General features: G+C 38.3%; 3 protein-coding genes across 5 annotated transcripts; 2 read left to right on the top strand and 1 right to left on the bottom strand.

The window, feature by feature from the left end:
- Positions 1-1,748: 1,748 nt before the first annotated feature.
- Positions 1,749-3,702, top strand: LOC133644611 (syncoilin-like). Its single transcript, XM_062039259.1, has 4 exons — positions 1,749-2,198; positions 2,587-2,997; positions 3,320-3,444; positions 3,630-3,702. The coding sequence occupies exons 1-4, from the start codon at positions 1,749-1,751 to the stop codon at positions 3,700-3,702; spliced, it is 1,059 nt and encodes a 352-aa protein (XP_061895243.1).
- Positions 3,507-13,964, bottom strand: LOC133646096 (histone-binding protein RBBP4). The gene is made up of 11 exons (XM_062041099.1): positions 13,757-13,964; positions 13,095-13,242; positions 12,866-13,011; positions 7,993-8,166; positions 7,795-7,910; positions 7,519-7,679; positions 5,629-5,755; positions 5,473-5,550; positions 5,145-5,279; positions 4,939-5,049; positions 3,507-4,361 (listed from the first exon to the last, which is right to left on the bottom strand). The coding sequence occupies exons 1-11, from the start codon at positions 13,773-13,775 to the stop codon at positions 4,299-4,301; spliced, it is 1,278 nt and encodes a 425-aa protein (XP_061897083.1). The 5' UTR covers positions 13,776-13,964; the 3' UTR covers positions 3,507-4,298.
- LOC133646098 (protein archease) lies at positions 13,327-22,290 on the top strand. Of its 3 annotated transcripts, none has more exons than XM_062041101.1 (7): positions 13,331-14,120; positions 14,565-14,589; positions 15,853-15,974; positions 16,054-16,136; positions 16,813-16,865; positions 16,981-17,017; positions 17,101-22,290. In XM_062041101.1, exons 1-7 carry the CDS (start codon positions 14,039-14,041, stop codon positions 17,185-17,187), a joined length of 489 nt encoding a protein of 162 aa, XP_061897085.1. In that variant the 5' UTR covers positions 13,331-14,038; the 3' UTR covers positions 17,188-22,290. The 3 variants fall into 3 exon arrangements, with proteins under 3 accessions (XP_061897087.1, XP_061897085.1, XP_061897086.1); XM_062041102.1 differs by having other exon boundaries at positions 14,059-14,120; positions 14,565-14,638; XM_062041103.1 differs by lacking the exon at positions 14,565-14,589 and having other exon boundaries at positions 13,327-14,120.
- The last annotated feature ends 96 nt before the right edge of the window (positions 22,291-22,386 follow it).

Here is a 22,386-nt window from a genome sequence, read left to right as displayed (position 1 = left end):
CCTAATTTGCTGATTGTATTGTACCATATGTCCCAGCCAGAAATCTGCGTTCAAAGAACTCCGGCTTATTAGTGATTCCCAGAGCCCAAAAAAAGTCTGCGGGCTATAGAGTGTTTTCTATTCGGGCTCCAGCCCTACCGGTAACAGTTAGAGATGCTACCTCAGTAGAAGCATTCAAGTCTCATCTTAAAACTCATTTGTATGCACTAGCCTTTAAATAGACCCCTTTTTAGACCAGTTGATCTGCCGTCTCTTTTCTGCTCTGCCCCCCTCTCCTGCGTGGAGAGGTTATTAGGTAACCACAGATGATTCGCTAGCTGTTCAAAGTCGTGACCCGGGGTGGACCACTCATATGTGCTTCAGTTGATGACGTCTCTGTGCTGCTGACTTGTCTCCACTCAAGATTATCCCCTGCTGGCCCCACTATGGACTGGACTCTCACACCATTAACTAGATCCACTCGACGTCCATTGCACCGGTCGCCCAGAGGGGGTCCCCACATCTGCGGTCCCCTCCAAGGTTTCTCATTGTATCCCATTGGGTTGAGTTTTTACTTGCCCTGATGTGGGATCTGAGCCGAGGATGTCGTTGTGGCTTGTGCAGCCCTTTGACACACTCGTGATTTAGGGCTATATAAATAAACTTTGATTGATTGATTGATAGATAGATGGATGGATGGAGGTTAGGTGGGTACATGGACGAATGGATGCATGGAGGGTATAGTGGGTAGATGGATGGATGGATGATGGATGGAGGGCATAGGTAGGTGGGTAGATGAATGAATGGGTGGATGGATATACAGAGGATGGTAGATGAAATTAGATTGGATTTGATTTGAATGGAATTAAATGTAATAACCTGATAAGAGAGAAAATATGTGGATTTTCTTCAAGGTGTGAAAGTTGTGTTCGTAGCTAACTAAACCAAACCCGCCTTCCTGGCCTCTCCTCCTTTGATTGTGCGCCCCTCTGTGAAAAAAGTTTGGACTGCCCAGCTTTAGATTGTAGAGCAGTGGTTCACAGACTTCTTTCACCAAGTATCACCTCAGAAAATATTAGTAGTGTAGTATGCCGAAGTATTCATTAAAACAAAGCAGAGGTTTTATTTAACTGGTATATTTAAAATGTTTGGCCACTGTAATATCACATACAGTTTGAACAGTAACATTAAGTTTGAATATATAGAAAAACAAAACACTCTACTTTAATGAACTGATTATTTGGCGTACCACTAGTGGTACACAAACCACATTTTGAGAATCACTAGTCCCTATTTTAGATTTTCTATAAAACATAACATTTATGCCAAATTGTTGTATGGGGTCATTTGGAGCATGTAGGCCACTCTGCACTAGGCACTAACACCTTAATTTGATCCTCCGTGGGGTTCAGACCGACTTCTGCCTAAGCCAAGGATAGTATTACCACTCTGACTCCAGTTGTTATTAATAAACGCAAAGTGGCCCTCTGTTTTGCTGGAGTCATAAACAGGCAGGGAGAGTTCTAAAGCTGCGAAAGACCTGGACCAACCATTTCTTTTTTTACAAATCAAGTAAGTAGAAATAACATACTGTACCCCGGCCTGTAATCCTTAATTAATGTTAAATGTTTTGTACTTAAAGTGTGATTTACAACAATCACCATCATGAGTACATGAGCTTTAACTTGTTAATCTAATCTTTTACTAGTGTGATTATTTGATCATCATCTGATTAATGACTTTCTTCCCTGGCTCGTCTTGCAGTTGTCATGGAAAAACACACATCAATTGACGATGGGAAAGACATGGCACCAACTAAGGAGTCACACACGGAGCACACCATTTTTGAGGATAATAGACAAAGTTGTGATACCAACTTGGACAACATTCCAAAGATGGACTGGTCAGACATGGAAAACCTAGGACAGATTTTTGAGCAATGGATCAAGCAGGTGTCTCATTTGGAAATGCGGAGGGATGAGTTGATAAAAGAGCTCCTGTTTCTGCAAGAACCCATGATGAGTGTTGTGGAGCACCTGAGAGGAGCGCTGGTAGATAAGCGCAGGCTGGTCACACTGGCTGAGATGGACTACATGTTTGTGTTGGAAGAAGTGCAGCAGGTAAAAAGGAAACTATTTGTCACTACCAGAGACTGCATTGGCAGCCATGTAACACTGGCTCAACAAGAGTACCAGGTGGCTCAGTCAGCACTTACTAAGGTAGTAAACCAGGGTCTCTGTGGCCTATGTGTTCATTTCCTTTTGCAGTGGTGTGCCGTACACTGTTCTTCAAAAGTATATTTTAGAAGCTTTTCATGTTAACTACACTGCTAAATGTCTATGGATGTTCTCATTCACCCAAGTCATTATATTCTCAGGGCATTCAATCGATCGCAACTAGACTGTTCAGATTTCCTTGGATGTTTTGTCTCTCATTTGAGCAGGCTTGACTAGATCTGACCAATCTAAGAGTATGAACTAATGAAGCCTAACCAGACAAGTCTTCTAAGGCAAACTGAACAGCCCTGTTGTGATGGAATTAATACCCAGAGAATACACTGCTAAATATACATTTTACAGTGAGTACACTTTACCACATTTCCCACAGGAGGAGCTCAACGCTCATGTCCAAAGCTTGAAGGAAGAGTTGTCTCAGCTCCAGGAGGCCCACCAGAACCAGCTCACCACTTTGAGGGATCAGGCCAAAAAGCCCTACAGATCGAGAGCCATGAGCGATGTCAGCCAGTGCCGCCAAGCTTCTGTACGCCTGCAGCGACGGCTCAGCGTCAGCATGAAGGAGCTGGAGGGCTGGTACGAGCCTCGACTTATAGCACTGCTGAAGAGGAGGCAGTTTGGAGAGAAGGCCTTAAGAATGAGTAAGGGACAGGCAGTGGGCTTAAGAACTCAACTGGGGACCCTTAAAGAAGAGGTACAAAGATTGGAGGAGAAGAGATCTTCAATGGAACAAAGAATTAACCTGATGGAGCAAGAGAGGGAGGAGTTGACCACACAACACAAGGTACAATAGCCTTTAGGGATGTTCTCATTTATCCAGGTCATTGTATTATCAAAGCATTCAATCGATTGCAACCAGACTGTTGGTTTTTCCAGTTAAGAGTATAAATAGTTAAGACTTTTGACACCAGTATCTAGACCAGAACTGACCAATCTATGAGCATGAACTAATTAAGCCTGCTCGGATGAGGGGCAAAGCATCCTCTAAAATAAACTGAACATTCCAGTTGCAATCAATTGAATGCTCTGACAAAAGTTACAGCTCCTCAAGGCGCTGGCAAGCAGATATTTCGGACAATTGATACCAAGAATGCTTCTCCACTCAGGAGGTCGAGGAGGAGTTAAAGGAGACTTTGAGGAAATTGGTCCTGGAGTTTGAGATTAAAAAAAGACATTCAAGTGATTTGCAGACTCTCACAAATGATATCTTAAAAGAACTATCACAACTCAGGTGGGTTTTAACAAGCTTTACATTTCAAACTCATTAAAAGTAATGCTGTTGAACAAATACATTAACAGAGTATTGTAAGAGTACCGTAGTTACATTACAACATTACATTGAGGAAAAACAAGCTAATAAAATATTTTTGACACAACAGCAGCAACGGTAATACTAAAGTATTCTTCCTTGTCCAGAGTCCGTGATGAACCAAGTGAAGCTCCTGCAAAGGAACATGCCCAGGATTCTACTTGTAGTCAAACCACTTGATCTCCAGACCCAGTTTTGCACATCATTTTGTGGCAATCCAACATGAAACATTAACTACTGAATTGCAAAATACCTTTTCCTGCTACCAAAACTAAATTATAAAACAAAGCTCACCAATTTACTGCAAATATTTATTATGAATATACTTAAGTACACAAGAGGACTGATGCAGCACAAATAGAAGAAACGCAGAGGGGAACAAATGGAGACGAGACAACACAGAAGCTGGAAATTCTTACTACTTTTTTTTGCACAAATAAAGTGAAAACCTACATATGTACATTGTTTATAAAAATGGATCTCAGTAGAAATGTCTTGAGCACAACTAAATTTCAAGAAAGATTTGAATAATCAAACCATCAAAAAACACTGGAATAATGGACAATTCCTTGATGGTTTCATCAGGTTGAATAACTGGGATTATGACAAATACAGACCTAAAATTCAGACCAGTTCAGACAGATTTAAATATGTCACAAGAGCATTATATCCAGAAACACTGGTATCCAAAATGAATATTAAAAAATACATGAGTCTGCACACCACATTGGAAACAGATTATTTCAACAAGCAGATCAAAAATGTGCTGAATGGATTCATGCTTGGACCTCAGAATCTGCTGCTCCTTCTGGGTCCTCATCGTTGTAAATGTTTTCTGCCTGTAGAGAAGAGAACATGTTCTATTATTATTTCTAATTAGAACAAATATTGTGTTAACTCACAAATACTGGGTCTCTGCAGGTTTCAACATGTAAAATTTAAGACTTAAGACTTTTTTAAGACCATCTTGAAAATAATTTAAGACCATTTCACATCCATATGGACAAAAATATGAAGACAAAGTAAAATCAGTTACGTTTATCTTTGTAAAGTTGTGCAAGTGTTTGTGGCGTTTCAGCATCTTTTGACACAGACTTATCCTGGATTCTTTACTTTTACATTATCATTCCATTCACTTTCACCACCATGTTTAAAAACGCTCCCCTCCTCGATGGCTGCACATATGGGTACTTAACACTTCATATGTTTCCATCCACCGGGTTCAACCGTGCATTAAATGGATCGTTCAGGAGACACAAGTCGTTGAACTTTTACTTACAAATTTCTAAGAACTTTCAAAATCGTATTTAAGACCCTTTATGAGATTTTAGGAGAATTTTAGACATTTTAAGGCCTTAAATTCAAATTATTAGATTAAAGACTTTTTAAGATCCCATAGATACCCTGAAATATTACCATTTGCCAGACTTGCATTATGTTGTCCTCTGACACAGAACAGATGACCCATGGTTCATTGGGGTTCCAAGAAAAGTCTGATATCTTTGCCGTGTGTCCACCATGGATGAACTTAAGAATAAAGAACACATGTGTTAGAAACATAACAGTCACGCTACTTTTTATATTTAAAAATATCTGTCAGGAAGCTATTTGTAAAAACTCACCAGAAGCTCAGGTGGGCCATCTTCTGCATCCTCAGGAGACTGCTCCTCTCCAATCTTACTCAAGTCCCACACATTGAGCCTTCTGTCTGTGCCACTGGAGGCCAGGATGGTTTCGTTATGAGGAGACCACTGCACCTATTTTGCAAAGGTGGGATGTCACATCTCTACTACACTATCTCTACAAGGGAATAATCATCAATTAAGCTTGACAGTTGACTAGTTTACCAACTTACTTCTTCTGTCGTTAAGTAAAAAAGTTATTCAGTATGATTTATTGTTAAACAATTTTATAAACGAGGATTCAATTTATTGATCAAGTTAGTTCTACCTGGAATATCTCATCTTTGTGAGACTCAAAGGAGTGCAGCTTCAGTTTTAGATTCCTCAAGTCCCAAAGAGCCACAGTCTAAAAACACATTGGAATAATGAAGTACCACTGAAAGAATTATGTCAACAGTGACTAGTATAGAGAGGGCAGACTCACCTTGTCTGCTGAGCCTGTTGCCAGGATGAACTCACTGTAAGGGTTGAAAGACAAGCAGTTGACCTCAGCAGTGTGAGCATCCACTGCATGGCTGGGCTTAGAGGTGTTGTTGGACCGTGTGTCCCATCTTTAAAAAATAAAAAAGTGAATTAGTTTTAAAACTAACAAAACGTTTATCTTAAGTTAAACTTGGCTTACATCTAAGGTTGGGCGGTACCCCGGTATTACAAATTATATCGGTATATTTTTGAAAAAGGTATGTAATTGAGACATACTGTTACATCCATTGGGATGTAACAGTTTTGTAAATACAGCGGTGTAAAGGTTCAAAAGCTTCTCAATGACGCCACTGACGCGTGACAGTATCAAATAAAAACTTGGGTGTCGTTTTTTCTGGCTCTTTTACTTTGGCGGGTCTGAAAATAAACGCCATCTCCCATAATCCTCTGTGCAGCATGGAGCCGCACTCTGGGGGCATGGAGCGAAAATGAAAGCAGGAAGTGGAGTGTGTCCCATTTCTTAATAGACAGAAGAATTGTTTTTTCCCCTTAAAATCCGTTCATAACTTTTTAGGTTATGTTGCTAACAAACAGACAAACAAACCCTGGCAAAAACATAACCTCTGTGGCGGAGGTAATGATGCACTCCACGTTCATCTCGAGTGTCCATTTGGGAGGTATTTACATTATTAAAAGTTAAAATGTAAGTTAACTTTTAAGAAACAGCATTTTCAAAACTGATAGAAAAAAATGTCCTCTCTTCTCTGAAAGTAAAAGTTGACAGACAGCGGATGTTCCCGCACAATTATTTGCACTTAAAAACAGTGGTTTGTAGTAATAAATATAATTACAATATTTAAGCATTATGTTTATGTTCAATTACAGTAAGTGTGTTTATCCTAAACCAGTAGTGTCCAAACTTTGACTCTATGGCTGCATTTGGGGACGCACGCACGCACGCACACAATCTGAAAAGGTGTTAGCTGCAGTGGCAATATTGTCACTTGCCATACAGCATCCTGCAGTTGGCAAGCTTGGGAGTTACTGGCTTAAAGTTTTATGGGAATAACGGTCTTCTTGAAATATTGAATAAAAAAAAAAAACACTATTGTTTAATTATTTTCAAGTTGCTGCTGATTTTTTAAATGTCATCTTAACCCAGGGTTTTTATTCTATATTTTGGCCTTTTGTGCTTTTATTAGCTGAGGATTTGAGCAGAGCTAAAAGGGAAGTTAAGTTTTTCCTCACAATGACAGAATTGCGTTTAGAATCCCGATAAAATGTGAATAAAGCAATAAAAACATTTTTCAAGGATAACTCTTGAACTAAACATGCCATACGTCTAAATTTGACTATAGTAATCTATGTTAGATTAGATAGTTCTACTTGGAACGTGTGCATGTAGATTATACTTTACTATTCTTTTATTTTTTTAAGGCTTTTTAATATTTTTATGTACAACTATTCATGCATTACACTTAAAAATTTCCAGAAAATTACTAGTATCTGTTTCAATAAAACAACCTTCTGGTACTCCGGTTTCCTCCCACCTCCAAAGACATGCACCTGGGAATAGGCTGACTGGCAACACTAAATTGGCCCTAGTGTGCGAATGTAAATACTTCAATTCAATTCAATGTCGTCTATTTGTGTTGGCCCTGTGAAAAGGTGGCAACTTGCCCAGGGTGTACCTTTGCCTTCTGCCTGAGTGCAGCTAGGATAGGCTCTTGCCCCCCCGCAACTCCAAGAAAATAGATGGATGGACACACATATTTGGGTTTGACTTAGTCTAACCTTTATATTACGATATATATGTAGTAAATCGATATCCAGCCAAAATACATGTATATCGGGATATCAGCTTAGGTTCATATCGCCCAGCCCTACTTACATCATCAGTTTCTGGTCATCAGCCACAGAGCCAAAGAGCGACTCGTGGAGCAGATGCCAGGAGACATCCTCCACAACAGCAGTATGGCCTGTGAAGATGGTTTTGGCATCCACAATCTTTCCCTCCTTAGGCACTGTGCTGATATCCCACAAACAGATAGTCTGTCAATATAAAGCAGATGAAGTTAAGAAACTAACAAACTTGGCAAAAACACATTTTAAAAGTATGACAGTTGAACTTTTCACAGTAAAAGGTAGCCACAAAGTGCTTACTCACATGGTCATCAGAAGCACTGAGGAGGCAGCCACTTAGGTTCGGATTCCAGGAGAGGCCGTAACCCTCTTTCTGGTGACCTCTCAAGCGGAGGTCTGGGGTGCACTCTCCAGAGGGGTCTAGTAGGACAACATGAATGTTTTAAAAACAAAAAAGCCACACCTGTTAATCCAAAATTAAGAAGTGTGGCCTGGCTGTCACCTGGCTTGGAGGGGTGCTTTGTGTAATCAAAGACCAGCACATCGCTGGTGGGGGTCTTGGTGGCGATGATGCAAGGGTTCTGGGGCATGTAGCGGGCTCTGTTCACTTCTCCTTCATGATTGATCTTGATCTCAATTTCTATCTTGCCACTTACAGAACCAAACCCACCAAACTCTGAAACGCCAAAGAACACATCTACAATTTAAAAGTCATAATGGCCATGATGCATTTTTTATGATCTTTAATGATCAGCACAGTAAAGCACTAAATAATAGGACTGAACAATTATGGAAAATAATCACAATTATTTTGATTGATATTGAAATCACGAGTAATAACACGATTATTCACTCATTTTAAATATAATTTAGAAGAACTAGATATAAATCAGTAATGAATGAATAAGTAAGAAAAATAATACATTTGAATAATAAAAGCAAGAGGAAAAAATTAATTTAGTTTTTTCCGTTTACATTTTTTCTAATTCCATGTTTTTACCTTTTACTCTTATTTTACCACCACAGAGTGTGTGCTTTTGTGTCATAATTACAATTTAATAAAAGGTTTGGTGCAATACATCTTTAGACAATTTGACCAGTATTTTAAGTCAAAGCTTAATTGTGTTAATGTTTCAATAAGTGCTGTAAGTACACTATGCTTGTGTAAGGTACTTTTTTGAAACTTAAAATTTGATCAGCACAGTCAGACAGGATGTTGTGCACAGGGCTGCTATTGTGTGAGTGGGGGGGGGGGGGGGCTTGGTGCTGTTCTGAGAACGACAAGTTTGGAGAAGACTCGAGGCTACAGGGTTTCCCCTTAATATAATTGAATATTATACATACATTCATTGCCGCCACACATTGAAAATAAAAAGTTTTTTTAACATGAAAATAAATTAAAGTAATGTAATGTATTGTAGCTTCCAGAAGAAGTCAAAGTCCGACACTATTTTTAATTTTTATTTCCAATCGTATAACAAATTGCAACAGGTTTTACCTCCTGTGCAAACACTTTCGTCTCCATGCTTCCCCAGACACATAACAACACTTCTTCATTCTCCGTCAATCCCCTTTTAGGCACGAACAGTGTGTTTGATCAAATCAAAACCACACAAACATAAAACATTATCACCAGCAGATTATTACAGTATGAATGGCTGTATATAGCTTATTATGTGTGCACTATTGACTAGTGATGCACCGAAAACTCAGCCACCGGAAAAAGACTGACCACCGGAACAGCGTTGCCAAAACCGGATGTAAACAAAACACACGCGATTGTCTGGAGCGAGTCAGCATGTCTGCGATGTGGACGTAAGTTTAATATATCCCAGATATATCCGCGGACAGCGATCTACAATATGTGCAAAAATTAAGAGGACAGTGGCGGCTTTTAAAGAGCGAAAGTCGACTGGAACAGCAGCGAGATGCTGGATTTGTTGCTAGTCATTCTTAATTCATTAACAGTCTCTAGACCAGGGGTCCCCAAACTACGGCCCGCGGGCCGCTTACGGCCCGCCAGTGTCCAAAATCCGGCCCTTGGGAAGCCCCAGGTTTAAATTTTTATTTATTTATTTATTTTCTTATATCGTTTTTTTTAAATCTGTCCTTTCTAATCCATTTTCTACTGCTCTAGACACTTGAAACATTCTCAACAAAGTACATTGTACAATAAGCAGCAACAATTGAATATATGGCAAAACGATATAAAACATATGTTAATACTGATTAGTTTAAAATGTATACATTTATGCGATGACGTCATGTTGATCACATCCCTAACGATGCCCCCACCGCCACCAGTATCTTGGAAATCTAGGAGAAATCCTGGGCTGTCAAAAAAAAAGGGTAGAGCCTTTGAAGTTGAAAATGCTGCTCAGTTTGAACATAGATCTTACATCTATGATGTCGTTCACAACACCACCAGCAGATGAGATGTGTTGTGGGTGTATGGATTGTTCTTCAATCAATCAATCAATGTTTATTTATATAGCCCTAAATCACAAGTGTCTCAAAGGGCTGTACAAGCTGTCTCTACGTTTTTTAGTTTTGGAAGGGGCGGTTCAGTGTTTTGGGGATTAATGAGCGGTACTTGACACATTTTTCCAAACAAATGTTCCTTCTCCTTACAATGACAGCATTTCATCACATTCATGTCAATTTCCATGATATTCTGCATTTAACAGGGGATTCTATTTCTTCCAGGGTTTCTGCAGGTTTCAACAAACTAAGTTTAAGACATACTTTTTTGAGACCATAATGAATACAAGTTAAGACCATTTCACATCAATACAGACAAACACATTAAGGAAAATCAGAGAGCCAGAATGAATTTGAAGTATATGAATTAATTCACTGTTCTTTCACATTGGAAAAAAAAAGAAGGTTAAATTAACTAAATATACCAGAAGCCTCTCTGTTGTAAAGTAACTGAGCTTTTTCAGATTTGCCATAGAACTGTTGTCTTGCAAAGGGTGCAGTGTGCTTTATATCAAGTGTTGTCACATAATAGTAGAGGAAAGTACAAAACTATATTGTCTGTGAAAAAGGACAGTTATCTCTACTAAAGCTAAATGGTTAACTTTTAAAGTGTTTTAGTGGTTGAGAAAACATAAAAACATCTACACTACTACTAATGTATCTGCACAAAATTGTGAAAAACAGTGCAGACAGAGCGATGGAAAAAAAAGTAAACACTAAATCGACAGCCTTTATAGCTTTTAATGTCAGTTGCCGTATAAACTTGATTAGGTATGACAAGCTTATTCGGATAAATAACAGAAATAATATAAAAGTATTTTTTTTTATATAGTTTTACTTCTTTGAGTGCACTATTACAACATGTGCTTACTTTATGTACCGGTAAAAGTATGATTTCACTAGTAAGCCTCTCATATTGATCTCCTTAGGCAATTGGCACCTAACCCAAATTGTGACATCTGTGAAAACACTACACACGTTTCCATCCACCGACTTCAACCATGCATTAAAAGGGAACTGCACATTGTTTGGAATTTTGCCTATAGTTCACAATCACTATGAGAGACAATAACACATATGTCTGTTTTTTTTTTTATTAGGATTTTAAAGATGATAAAAAATGCTTGTAAAATGCGGCTAATGGGAGTCACGGTTGTAGCCTTCAAAGCCCTCTAAGACAACTTAAAAAAAACAACATCTACGTTTTGCAAGTTTATATATAGTAACAAACACGTTCATAACGATATGTAATATGTTCAATATTTACCATCCATCCATCCATTTTCTACCGCTTGTCCCTCTTGGGGTCGCTGCAGCCTATCCCAGCTGCACTCTGTATTTTGATCATTTAATTTCCGGGAGTGACTTCTTTTGTGCATTGATTTCTGTTTCCATAGCAGTGTGTGTTCCTACATCTGGATACAAAACGCTTGTGTTTTCTAATCATTGCAGACTTGGTAACAAACAACAAAGACGACTATTTTTTAGACAAATGAGAATTCACAACCTTATATTTTTGAAGCTGAAAGAACAAAGAGTTAACTGCTGCTTATAGAAGCGGGCACAAAGAAGAGGGTGAAACGTTGGAACAGACAGAAGCAGATAGAGGTGAAACGGACTCAAAGCTGCAAATGTGGAACTTGAAGCCAAACTATTTAGACATAAATGGTGTGCTTACCCATAATTAACTGGAAAAAACGTCTATCGAGTGAGTCACACTCTATATTGATTATGATACACGCAGCACGTCATGCATGTTATTACAACTACAGTACATACGCTGTCTGGTAGCTCTGTACAAACAAAACATGAAATGTGGGATAATACTGTACAGATATTAAAATATGACTGTTCATGTTTTTTAGTCAGTACAAATTGGTGTCGTATCGCAGTGTTGTGCACTACAAACTTAAACGCTTTTCATGCTATGTGGAAGCGGGCTTATCTCTTGCGGTAGATAGCTTCTACGGCTAATACAGAAGCACGCCGATGTGTTACAACGCTAGAAAGAGAGTTCCTCAGTGTTCACTCTTCCAATAATGTTGCTACAGTTTGGTTATTATACGGGTTACGGAACATAAATTAAGTATTGAATGCATTTTTAAAGTGATTTAGTGGTAGAATTGATTGTTCCCATTAACTGCATTGCTAGCTACTTAGAACGAGCCGATTTTTGCATGTTAGAAATGTTGGCAAAATTCCAAAAAGTGCAGTTCCCTTTTAAATTGATCATTTTGGAGTCACAAAACATTGAACTTGCATATACCCATAATATGCAAGTAATTTGGCTTAGCAGTGGGCTTTCGTTAAGTTTTCTCCGCTGCTATGCTATGCCATAACACACCGCTGCGCAGGCACAGCACACTAGCTTATGGTGCTCAATAAATTCTGAACAGGAAGCACAGGTAGCCTACTTTAAATTTGGTTTTGTAGTTACATCATAGCGTCCTCAAATATTAAAAGCAAGACTGAAGTTTATGCAAGTTTTTAATAAAAGTAACGTTATTAGTTTCTTTTATTATAGACCTTAATAAGATTTTAAGAAAATTGGAGACATTTCAAGGCCTTAAGTTCAAATTGTTGTATTTAAGACTTTTTAGGACATCGCGTTATTGGTCAATTCTATGATCCAGTTGGCAGTTACGTTAACGTGGAAATCATATGCCTTACTTTTCTTTGTTGAGTTTATTGATTATTGATTAGGCATACTAGCACTGTGTCAAATAAAAAGAAGCAACAATGGTGAGATCCCAAACTATATTCTCCCAAAACATATTTATATTGGTGTGTTGATTATCAGCCCCACAAAAAAGAAATAAAATCATTTACAGACTTAAGCACCGGACTGCATTTAATTTTATACTATTCCTAAAGCCTACATAATGCCTTCTTACCGCCTTTTTCACTGTCATAATGTGAGGCATCAAACTGAGCATCATCATTTGGTAGTTGAACGCTAGCAATCACAAGGTGATTCTGCTCATCTGAAGTGTGTGTCCCGAGAACCAGCCTGTGCACACTGTAGTCTTTTCCTTCAGGTCTGTAAAAAGGGACCAACAAAACGTAAGTAGGTCAAACATCCTTTTCTTGCTATGTTTTATTGCAGGTGAATCTCCCACCTACCTGGAGACATCTGGCAGCCACTGGGCAGTGAGACTGGGCCACTCAAGGGCGTGAGTCATGACCAGGTCATAGAGAAAAGGGGTGTTCTTTTTCCAGATCTTGTACTCCTCATTGATTACCCTCTCCTCCACAGCATCATCAAACGCAGCTGTGGGTAGAGCAAAACTGATTGAGACAGCATAATTGAATGAAGCAAAGTTTGACTAGGCAGTTTTTTTTATCATCTCGATGCATCACATAATTAACACAACAACATAAGGAAGATGGACATAGTGCAGTTAATTTACATTTTGGTGGTACAGAAGCGAGACAGCACCTTACTTGCTCGCAGTAAGGTCTATTAAGCTAACATAATAAATGCTGCTACAGTAAGTTGACTAAATGCAAAAGTGCGACTCAACCCGCAACTAGACTGTTAGTGCAAGCCACGACTAGACGTGGAATAAAATGTTTCCTCTCATTAGTAAATTCAAACCGGCTTATTTAGCACTCTCGTGGCAGCTAACGCTACAGTAGCTAACAGCTAGCTCGCTAGTTTGTAACAATGAGCTGAGATGCGGGCAAACGCGCCAACACCGGTCCAACTAGTCTCACAGTTTCCATATTTTGGGCTCTGACAAACACGGTTTCGTCATATGAATTAGGAGCGCCATCTGCCTTACCTTCTTTGTCCGCCATCATGTTTCTTGTTTAACCGCTAATACTTATACAAAAATGCGTATTTTATGGGAGAGCGCTTTGAAGGCTGCACGAGCGCTTGCAATGGCGCCAACTCCGTAGAAGACTATCAGCCAATTGCTGAAGAGTAAACTGAACCGGAAGTGCGACACAACTTGAGTGTGCCGCCTACCGACCGTAGTCAAACCGAGAGAGCCTGTTCTACACGACGTGCCTGAAGTTCTTTTCCGGCAAACTCTTTGAACGCTGAACGATTTGTGGCCGAAATGGACGACCGCAAGCTAGACCTGACGGAGGCCCAGGAAAAAACCAAATCAAAATACCCGCCAATTGACAAGAAATATGAATGTAAGTGACATGTGATAGTTTAAGAGCTAGCTTAAATTGTTCTCATTTTAAGTATTGCTAGAGGCTAGATACACACATCGATAGTAGCGACACCAGGGTGGTATTAGTACAGTGTTGTGTCGATATCATATCATTATTTTTACAAATGTCTGCCTATTTGCTGTGTTGTCTCTATTATTTTTTACAGGTATAGCATTTATGTATTATTTACAAACAATGGGAATACTGCAAGTGAGTTTGAGACACACGAAGGCTCTGGGGAAATAAATGCAAAGTAATTGAATTAGAGTCATTAGTTATTTTGCCCTTTCTTGGATCAGGACCACAAGACTGAGAATACTTATTTCATGTTGCATTTAGAAACTTAATTACCGGAACAGATTTCCAGTTTTCAGTAACTAAAATAAACTTCAAATCTTATCACCATGTGTTTGTTTATTACAGACTTGGATCATACAGCAGATGTACAGTGAGTGTTTCATGGATGGCTAAATTACCAGCAGATCTGACAAATTTTGGTGACAAACTCAGTCATGTATTTGTAAAAGGGGAACTCAATTTTTCGGAATTTTGCCTATCATTCACAATTTTTATGTGAGACAAGAACACATGTGTTTTTCTTTTTTTATGCATTCTAAAACTGTAAAGAAACATGAGCAAAAGTAGGCTAATGATGGAGGTAATGAGATTCGGTCTATTCTCTAAAAACATCTAAAAATGTCCAAAGTTTTATATACACACTGTAAGTATATGTGTAATGTAGTAACAGGAAAATTCATAATAACATGTAATACATATGTATTTTGGTCATTTTAGACACACAGACGCATTACAAAATTCGCTATTTATTTCAACAACTACTACTTCTAATACTTGTGGCAGACTTCATGAAAGAAAACAATTACTACTTTGGGACAAATTATGAGCCAAAACCTTATTTTTATCAGCCTGATTATACGGAGGACCCCGAGAGGGACAAGCGGTAGAAAATGGATGTGCAACAAGTTTTAAAAGTTGAGTGGTAAACAGATCCAGCAAGCAGCACCATGCTGAACAAGAAATACAAACTATGTACATAAAACAATCACTTACTGTACAATGTCTACTGTCTGTGAGAATGCTGACTGATGGGATGTTCCTAACTTCCTGTTTGGATAAAGAATTAATAATAATCTTCAAACAGGTGAAAAAAAAAAGAAGAGGCGCAAACGAGCATCTTAAGTCTTTCTCGCCATCTCCGGGTCTAAGTTGAATGTCAAAGTTGACCATCTTCTCGGCTTATGGCCAGAACCTTCTACTGTAGAAGTGAGACGCATGATTTATAATCCTGAATTAACTTTGACCAACTCCGAGGCGATGTAGCTGCTCACCGGCTTGGTATGTCAATAGCTGCATAAGCAAATTTCCTCTCTGTGATCACGGCGCCGTTAGTTCCTTGGCCTTAGCGCCTATAATAACAATAGCACTCATACTTAGTTAATATTCAGGTCAGGTTTTGAGATGTAAGTGGAGTATTGTTGTTGGCTGTTTTTGGATGTGTTCTAACAGGGGTTTATGGGCGTAGTAGATTACTCCCATTAGCTTCTTTGTTAGCCACCTTGTATATTACAAAATAGAATGCAAAAAAAAAGAAAAAACATGTGTTCTTGTCTCACATAGGGACTGTGAATGATAGGCAAAATTCCAAAAAAGTGCAGTTCCATTTATGTTAAAATGTGATCCACCTTTTAAGAATCCACTCCTGGGGAGGATCTTTGGAGGAAGCCTTTGAGCAATGTGCCATGGGAATGTTTGGCTACATGACAGACACGGAAACAGTTGAACCGATTGATACTGTTAAAGTGGAGTCAGAAGGTAACCACGCAAATACAGTTTTCTAATTAAAATGATTGATCCTGTACAAATATTAATACCATCATCCTGCTGTATTTAGGTGATGACATGGAATCTCTGCTTTTCCATTTCCTTGATGACTGGCTATACAAGTTTAGTGCAGAAATATTCTTTATTCCTAGGGTGAGTAGTCAGACATTGCTTAAAAGGGCGCGCGCCATAGTGTGAATTTATAGATACAAAAATCATGGCTGTCTTCTTATCCACAAGTTGTAGTAGAGATAAATTGGTAATCACTTTCTTCTTCTTTTTTTTTTTCAAAGTAGTTTTATTGTCAGTTTTCTTAATAATTTAAACAACAGATAAACATATACACATATAATATTAAAATGTATGAATAAATAAATAAAATATGAAAATAAAAATAATGAATAAAGAAGGTTTTTACACAGATTATAACATGTAAAAACAAAATACACACAAAGAGCCTTAACATATCAGTTGAATGTCCACTTTCATCAATTACATCAATTATGCCAAGACAAATACTTCTTAGGGGGGTTGACTACAGTTTAGGGTATTCCAAGATAGGTCTCCACACACCACAACATTTCTGTAACTTAACAGATATATCTCAGTTTTTCAATGTGTAGAATTCCCACTTGCTCCCTCAACCAGGCTTCAAACTTAGTAATCACTTTCTTCTAACTGCATAATGGAGAGGCCACAGACTTTTAAAGCACATAATCTGTTAGCCAGGTATTTTTGAGTTAGTGTCATAATGTGAAGACACATACATTACATTGTTGTATTTGTCGTTAAATACTGCAGTGCATGATTTATTGTTTTCTTCTAACAGGAAGTTAAAGTTTTGCACATAGACAGAATGCACTTTAAGATTCGTTCCATCGGGTAAGTATTTTGAGCCCCTCACTAAAATAAGACCTATAAGTAAAAAAAATGCATTCTCTTAAATCCTATCTTCCTCATCTTGTACTTTTTTCTGGTGTGTGTGTTTGTGTTGAAGGTGGGGTGAAGAATTCTCTTTGGCAAAGCATCCACAGGTAAGAATCCTGCTTGACAGTTGGTAAAAGGAAAATTACAAAATGAAAGGTAGCATACAGTATGACTGTGTTTGTCATTCTAGGGTACAGAAGTGAAAGCCATTACATACTCTGCAATGCAAATCCACGACAAGGAAAAAGCTGAGATATTTGCAATTGTTGATATCTGATGCCTGAAAAATGTTCATCACGTGTTGGTTCGTTGGGACTGCAATACTTTTTAGCCATATTAAGTGGCATTATTTTTACGTAAGAAATGACAGATCTGAATTGTAACTTATTGTTTGCTTCTAAATTCTGTAGCAGATTCATTATTTATCATGAGTGCTTCAACAAAAGACAATAATAACTAAATCATGATCTGATTTTTTTGAAACGACTTGTCCAGGGTGTACCCCGCCTTCCGCCCGATTGTAGCTGAGATAGGCTCCAGCGCCCCCCGCAACCCCCAAGGGAATAAGCGGTAGAAAATGGATGGATGGATATTGCTATTAAAAGGGAACTGCACACGTTTGGAATTTTCACAATCATAATGAGTGACAAGAACACACGTTTCTTTTCTTTTTTTAGGTTTCTAAAGATGAGAAAAATGCGGCTAATGGGAGTCACTGTTGAAGCCTTCAAAGCCCTCTAAAAAACTTTCAAAACCCTCCATTAACATTTTATATACTGTACACACTGCAAGTCTATATATAATATAGTAACAGACACGTTCATAACAATATGTATAATATGTACAATATTTACCGTATTTTTGTCATTTTAATCATTGCCGGAACTTCTTTCCTTAGCGCACTTATTTCTGTTTCCATAGCAGCACACTTCTGACTTCTGGCTACAAATGTATTTATTCTAATCATGGTAATAGAAGAGAAAGATGGCTATTTTTTGACAAATGAGGATTCACAACCTTATCTATCTGAAGCTGACTATACGGAGGATGAATTGCTGCTTATAGAAGCAGGCACGAAGGAAGGGTGAAACCGAGCAGACGGAAGCCGAGAAGAGTATGGTCGGCGTGACTTGGTCACGGTGTTAATTTGGAACTTGGAGCCAAGCTATGCCGACATAATTAGAGTTCTTACCCAAAATAAGCCGGAAAAAATGTCCCTGGCCAGCTAGACCAAACAAACAACTGTCCGTCGAGTGAGCCATTATAATATTGATCATCACGGAGCACATCATGCTTGTTATTACAACTACAGTACATACAGTATGCTGTCGAGCTAACTGTGTACAAACAAAACAGGAAATGTGGGCTAATACTTTATATATCATGCAATATGATGGTTCATGTTTTTCAGTCAGTACACATTGTGTTCTGCATTACAAACTCAAAAGCTATTCAGCTGCTGGCGTAAAAGCTAGCTTACCTCTTGCCGCAGCTAGCTTATGACTAGTATCGTTGCATGCTGTCCAAGCGATGTGTGACTATCCTACAATAACAATGTCCCTACAGCTTGGTTATTATACAGGTTGCGGAACGTAAATTAAGTATTGTTGGGGGTTTCTTGATGCATTTTTAAAGTGATTAAGAAGTAGAATTGATGGCTCCCATTAGCTGCATTGCTAGCCACCTTGAACGAGCCGATTATTACCATTTAGAATGTAAAAACAAAAACTTTTGTCATAACGATTGTGACGGATAGGCAAAATTTTAAAAAAAACTGCAGTTCCCCTTTCAGGGATGTGAATTACACTAATAATGAAATAATTGTTGACTGTCTTAGGTTAACCAACTCAAACTGTTTATTTTTTTGTACCACAATTGTTTTTAATAATCTTTAATAACTTTTAAGATATGGAAATATATCGTTTTTGTGGTTTACACTGCTGAAAAAATAAACATACATATCTACAAATCTGATCTTGATTTTTAGAGGGAGTATTCATATCTGATTTTTTTGCTTCAACAGAGGTTTTTGAGAAGTACTGAATTGATTTGTGACATAAACATGCCATATTAGTTAAGCATTAAATACATCAATGTATTCTAAATGCACATTAAACTCCAACAAAAGTGGTCATCATGATACTTTGGCAATTCAGTAGTCCAGTAACTGTAAATAGGCTACACCAACCCTGACATTCTTAAAGATACACTGACTGCTGCTGCACGCTTTAAACATTTTAGTCAGGTGCGCATATTTTCCACATATTTATCATAACTATAGTTATCTAACTAAAGTAATCATCACATTAATCTAATCCAATCCAATCCACTTTATTTATATAGCACATTTAAACAACAAAAATGTTTCCAAAATGCTGCACAACAATATTAAAAACAATATTCAAATATTATCCTTAGCTCTACCAATGACTGAATAAAAACAAAAAAATAAATAAATATAAAACCAATATAAAAATAAATATGATTAAAAATGATTTTAAAGGATAAAACCAATTAAAACAGTAAATAAAAATAAAAATGTATAAAAAACACAGAGGACAACAGAGCACCACACAACTCACATAGTGTTAAAAGCCAAAGAATAAAAGTGGGTCTTAAGACAAGACTTAAAACACTCCACTGTGGGAGCAGTTTGAACATGGAGGGGCAGAGTGTTCCAGAGCTTAGGGCCAACCACAGAGAAGGCCCTGTCTCTCCTGGATTTAAGTCTGGTCTTGGGCACCACAAGCTGGAGCTGGCTCTCGGACCTCAGAGCGCGCGCAGGAGTGTAAATTTGGATGAGGTCCGAGATATACTGGGGTGCCAGTCCATTTAATGCTTTAAAAACAAACAGCAAGGTTTTAAAATTAATTCTAAAATGAACAGGGAGCCAGTGCAAACTCTGAAGAATTTGGGTTATATGCTTGCGTTTCCTGGCCCCTGTTAAAAGTTGTGCTGCCGCGTTCTGGACTAACTGCAACCGGGAGAGAGCTTTTTGGCTAATGCCAGCATAAAGTGCATTGCAGTAGTCCAGGCGACTTGAAATAAAAGCATGCACGACTTGTTCAAAAAGGTTAAAAGATAAAAATGGTTTTACCTTTACTAAAAGACGAAGATGATAAAAAACACGATTTTAAAACGCCATTGACTTGTTTGTCAAGTTTAAAATCGCTGTCTATAGTGACGCCAAGGCTGGTGACTTTGGGACGCACATGATTTTGCAATGGTCCCAAGTCAGTGAGGGCTGGACCAAAAACTGAAATTTCCGTTTTCCCTCATTCATTATTAAAAAATTCTGGGCTAACCAAGCCTTGATGTCGCATAGACAGTTGAGAAGGGGTGTCAGGGGGCCGTGGCCTTTTGAAATCGGCATATAAATTTGGCAGTCATCTGCATAAAAGTGATAAGACACTCCATGCCTCTTAAAAATCTCTCCAAGAGGGAGAAGGTACAGTGCAAACAGGATCGGGCCTAGAATAGATCCCTGGGGGACACCACAGTAAAGCGGAGCAGAAGAAGAGGTGGCGTACTCCAGCCTGACAGAGAAGGACCTCTCTGACAGGTAGGATCTGAACCACTCTAATGCAGTCCCCCTGACACCCACACAGTCTCTCAGGCGGTCTAAAAGAATTGTGTGGTCGACTGTGTCAAAGGCAGCTGTAAGATCTAAAAGCACTAAAATGGCAGAGCTGCCAGAATCAGACATTAAAAGCAAGTCATTAAAAATCTTTAATAGTGCAGATTCAGTACTATGCAAAGCTTTGTATCCAGACTGAAATTGATCTAAAGTGCTATTTTCATCTAAAAAAGGCTGCAGTTGCGGCACAACACATTTCTCCAAAAATGTTGACACAAAAGCTCATTTGGAAACGGGCCAATAATTTGACAAACTTGTAGGATCAAGACAGTTTTTTTTTTTATCAAAGGCTCAACAACAGCTCTTTTACATGCATAAATAAATGCATTTAATTGATAGGCCAATTAGCTGTATCACTCAAATGGATACATTTATTTGCCATAGGATGCAATTAGATTACTCAAAAATGTTCATAGCTACAACATTAAAAACCTGTTTGCTAGTCTCTAAATACATTTTTCAACATAAGAGCCCTATAGACATGAAACAACTTTTAAATCACCTTCACACTCTCATTCCAATGCAGTAACACTGTCTGAGGCTTAGGCAATCAGGAGCCGTAATACCGAACAGCGTGATCTGATTGGTTTGGTCTCATTTTGTGGCCAATACTACTGGAGTATTGATATTTTTTGTTCATTTAGCGGTTTGTATGGTTAAAAAAACTACATTTAGGGCAAAGATGTCGTAGAATATGCTTTAAAAAAACAAAAATATCTGCAATGTGGTGAAACTGCAATATTTGATGTGACGTGGTGACGACTGTATGGCGTAAAAAAAAATTTTTTATGGAATGCAATATGTGTGCTAGATGTCTGTATATAGTGTCTTACTTATTTGTTTTGATGTTTCTACTTTTATTGTACTACTCCTCCTTTTTTACTTTCTGTCCTGGCTATACTGTAGACCAGAGGTGTCAAACTGGTTTTCACGGAGGGCCATGTGGCCCTGGGCCACATCACAGTTATCAATCAATAAATAAATCAATCAAAGTTTACTTGTATAGCTCTTAATCAGAAATGTCTCAAAGGGCTGCACAAGCCACAATGACATCCTCGGCTCAGATTCCACATCAGGGCAAGGAAAAACTCAACCCAATGGGAACAACGAGAAACCCTGTAAACCAGGGATCGCAGATGTGGGGACCCCGCCCCCCAAGTGACCAGTGCAACGGATGCCGAGTGGATAGTTAATAATGTAAGAGTCCAGTCCATAGTGGGGCCAGCGGGGGATCCTCTTGCATGGAGACACGCAGAGACGTCACCGACTGATGCATTTTTTTTAACCGTAAAATCTTTTGTTATTTTTAAAATATACAATATAATTGATAATTTGCTTTGAAATCATAGGTCAAATCAGATATTTATTTTTATTTTAACTGCAAAATATGTAATGTATGACAACATACTATTTGTTACATTAGAAAACACGAAACTAATGTTGTTCATTATTAAATAGCATTGAATAAAAATATATGCAATTGCATGAAGTACATTTCAGTAAAAACGAAAAGAACAAATACATTTAGTCAGAGAAGATAAACTACTTCATTGATGCCTTTTTTAGTCTTTTCGCGGGCCACGTTAAAATACGTTTAAGACTGTTCATACTGTAGTGGAGTAAATACATGTAATCAATCTATCGTATCAAATATTCGCTAAGTCCATCCATCCATCCATTTCCTACCGCTTAATCAAGTCATCCGAGCAAAACATCCACATCTTAGCTTTCTTAATTTTAGGTATTATATCAGTGGATTTGGTTTGGTTTTGTGGGTTTAATCTTGCGAAACTGTGGCTGTGACGTGCCTGTGACGTCACGCCCAGCTCCCGCCTTTCT

Source organism: Entelurus aequoreus, linkage group LG03 (genome assembly GCF_033978785.1).
Source record: "Entelurus aequoreus isolate RoL-2023_Sb linkage group LG03, RoL_Eaeq_v1.1, whole genome shotgun sequence".
In the NCBI taxonomy this organism is placed as follows: Eukaryota; Metazoa; Chordata; class Actinopteri; order Syngnathiformes; family Syngnathidae; genus Entelurus; species Entelurus aequoreus.
This window is presented reverse-complemented; position numbering and strand designations above follow the sequence as displayed.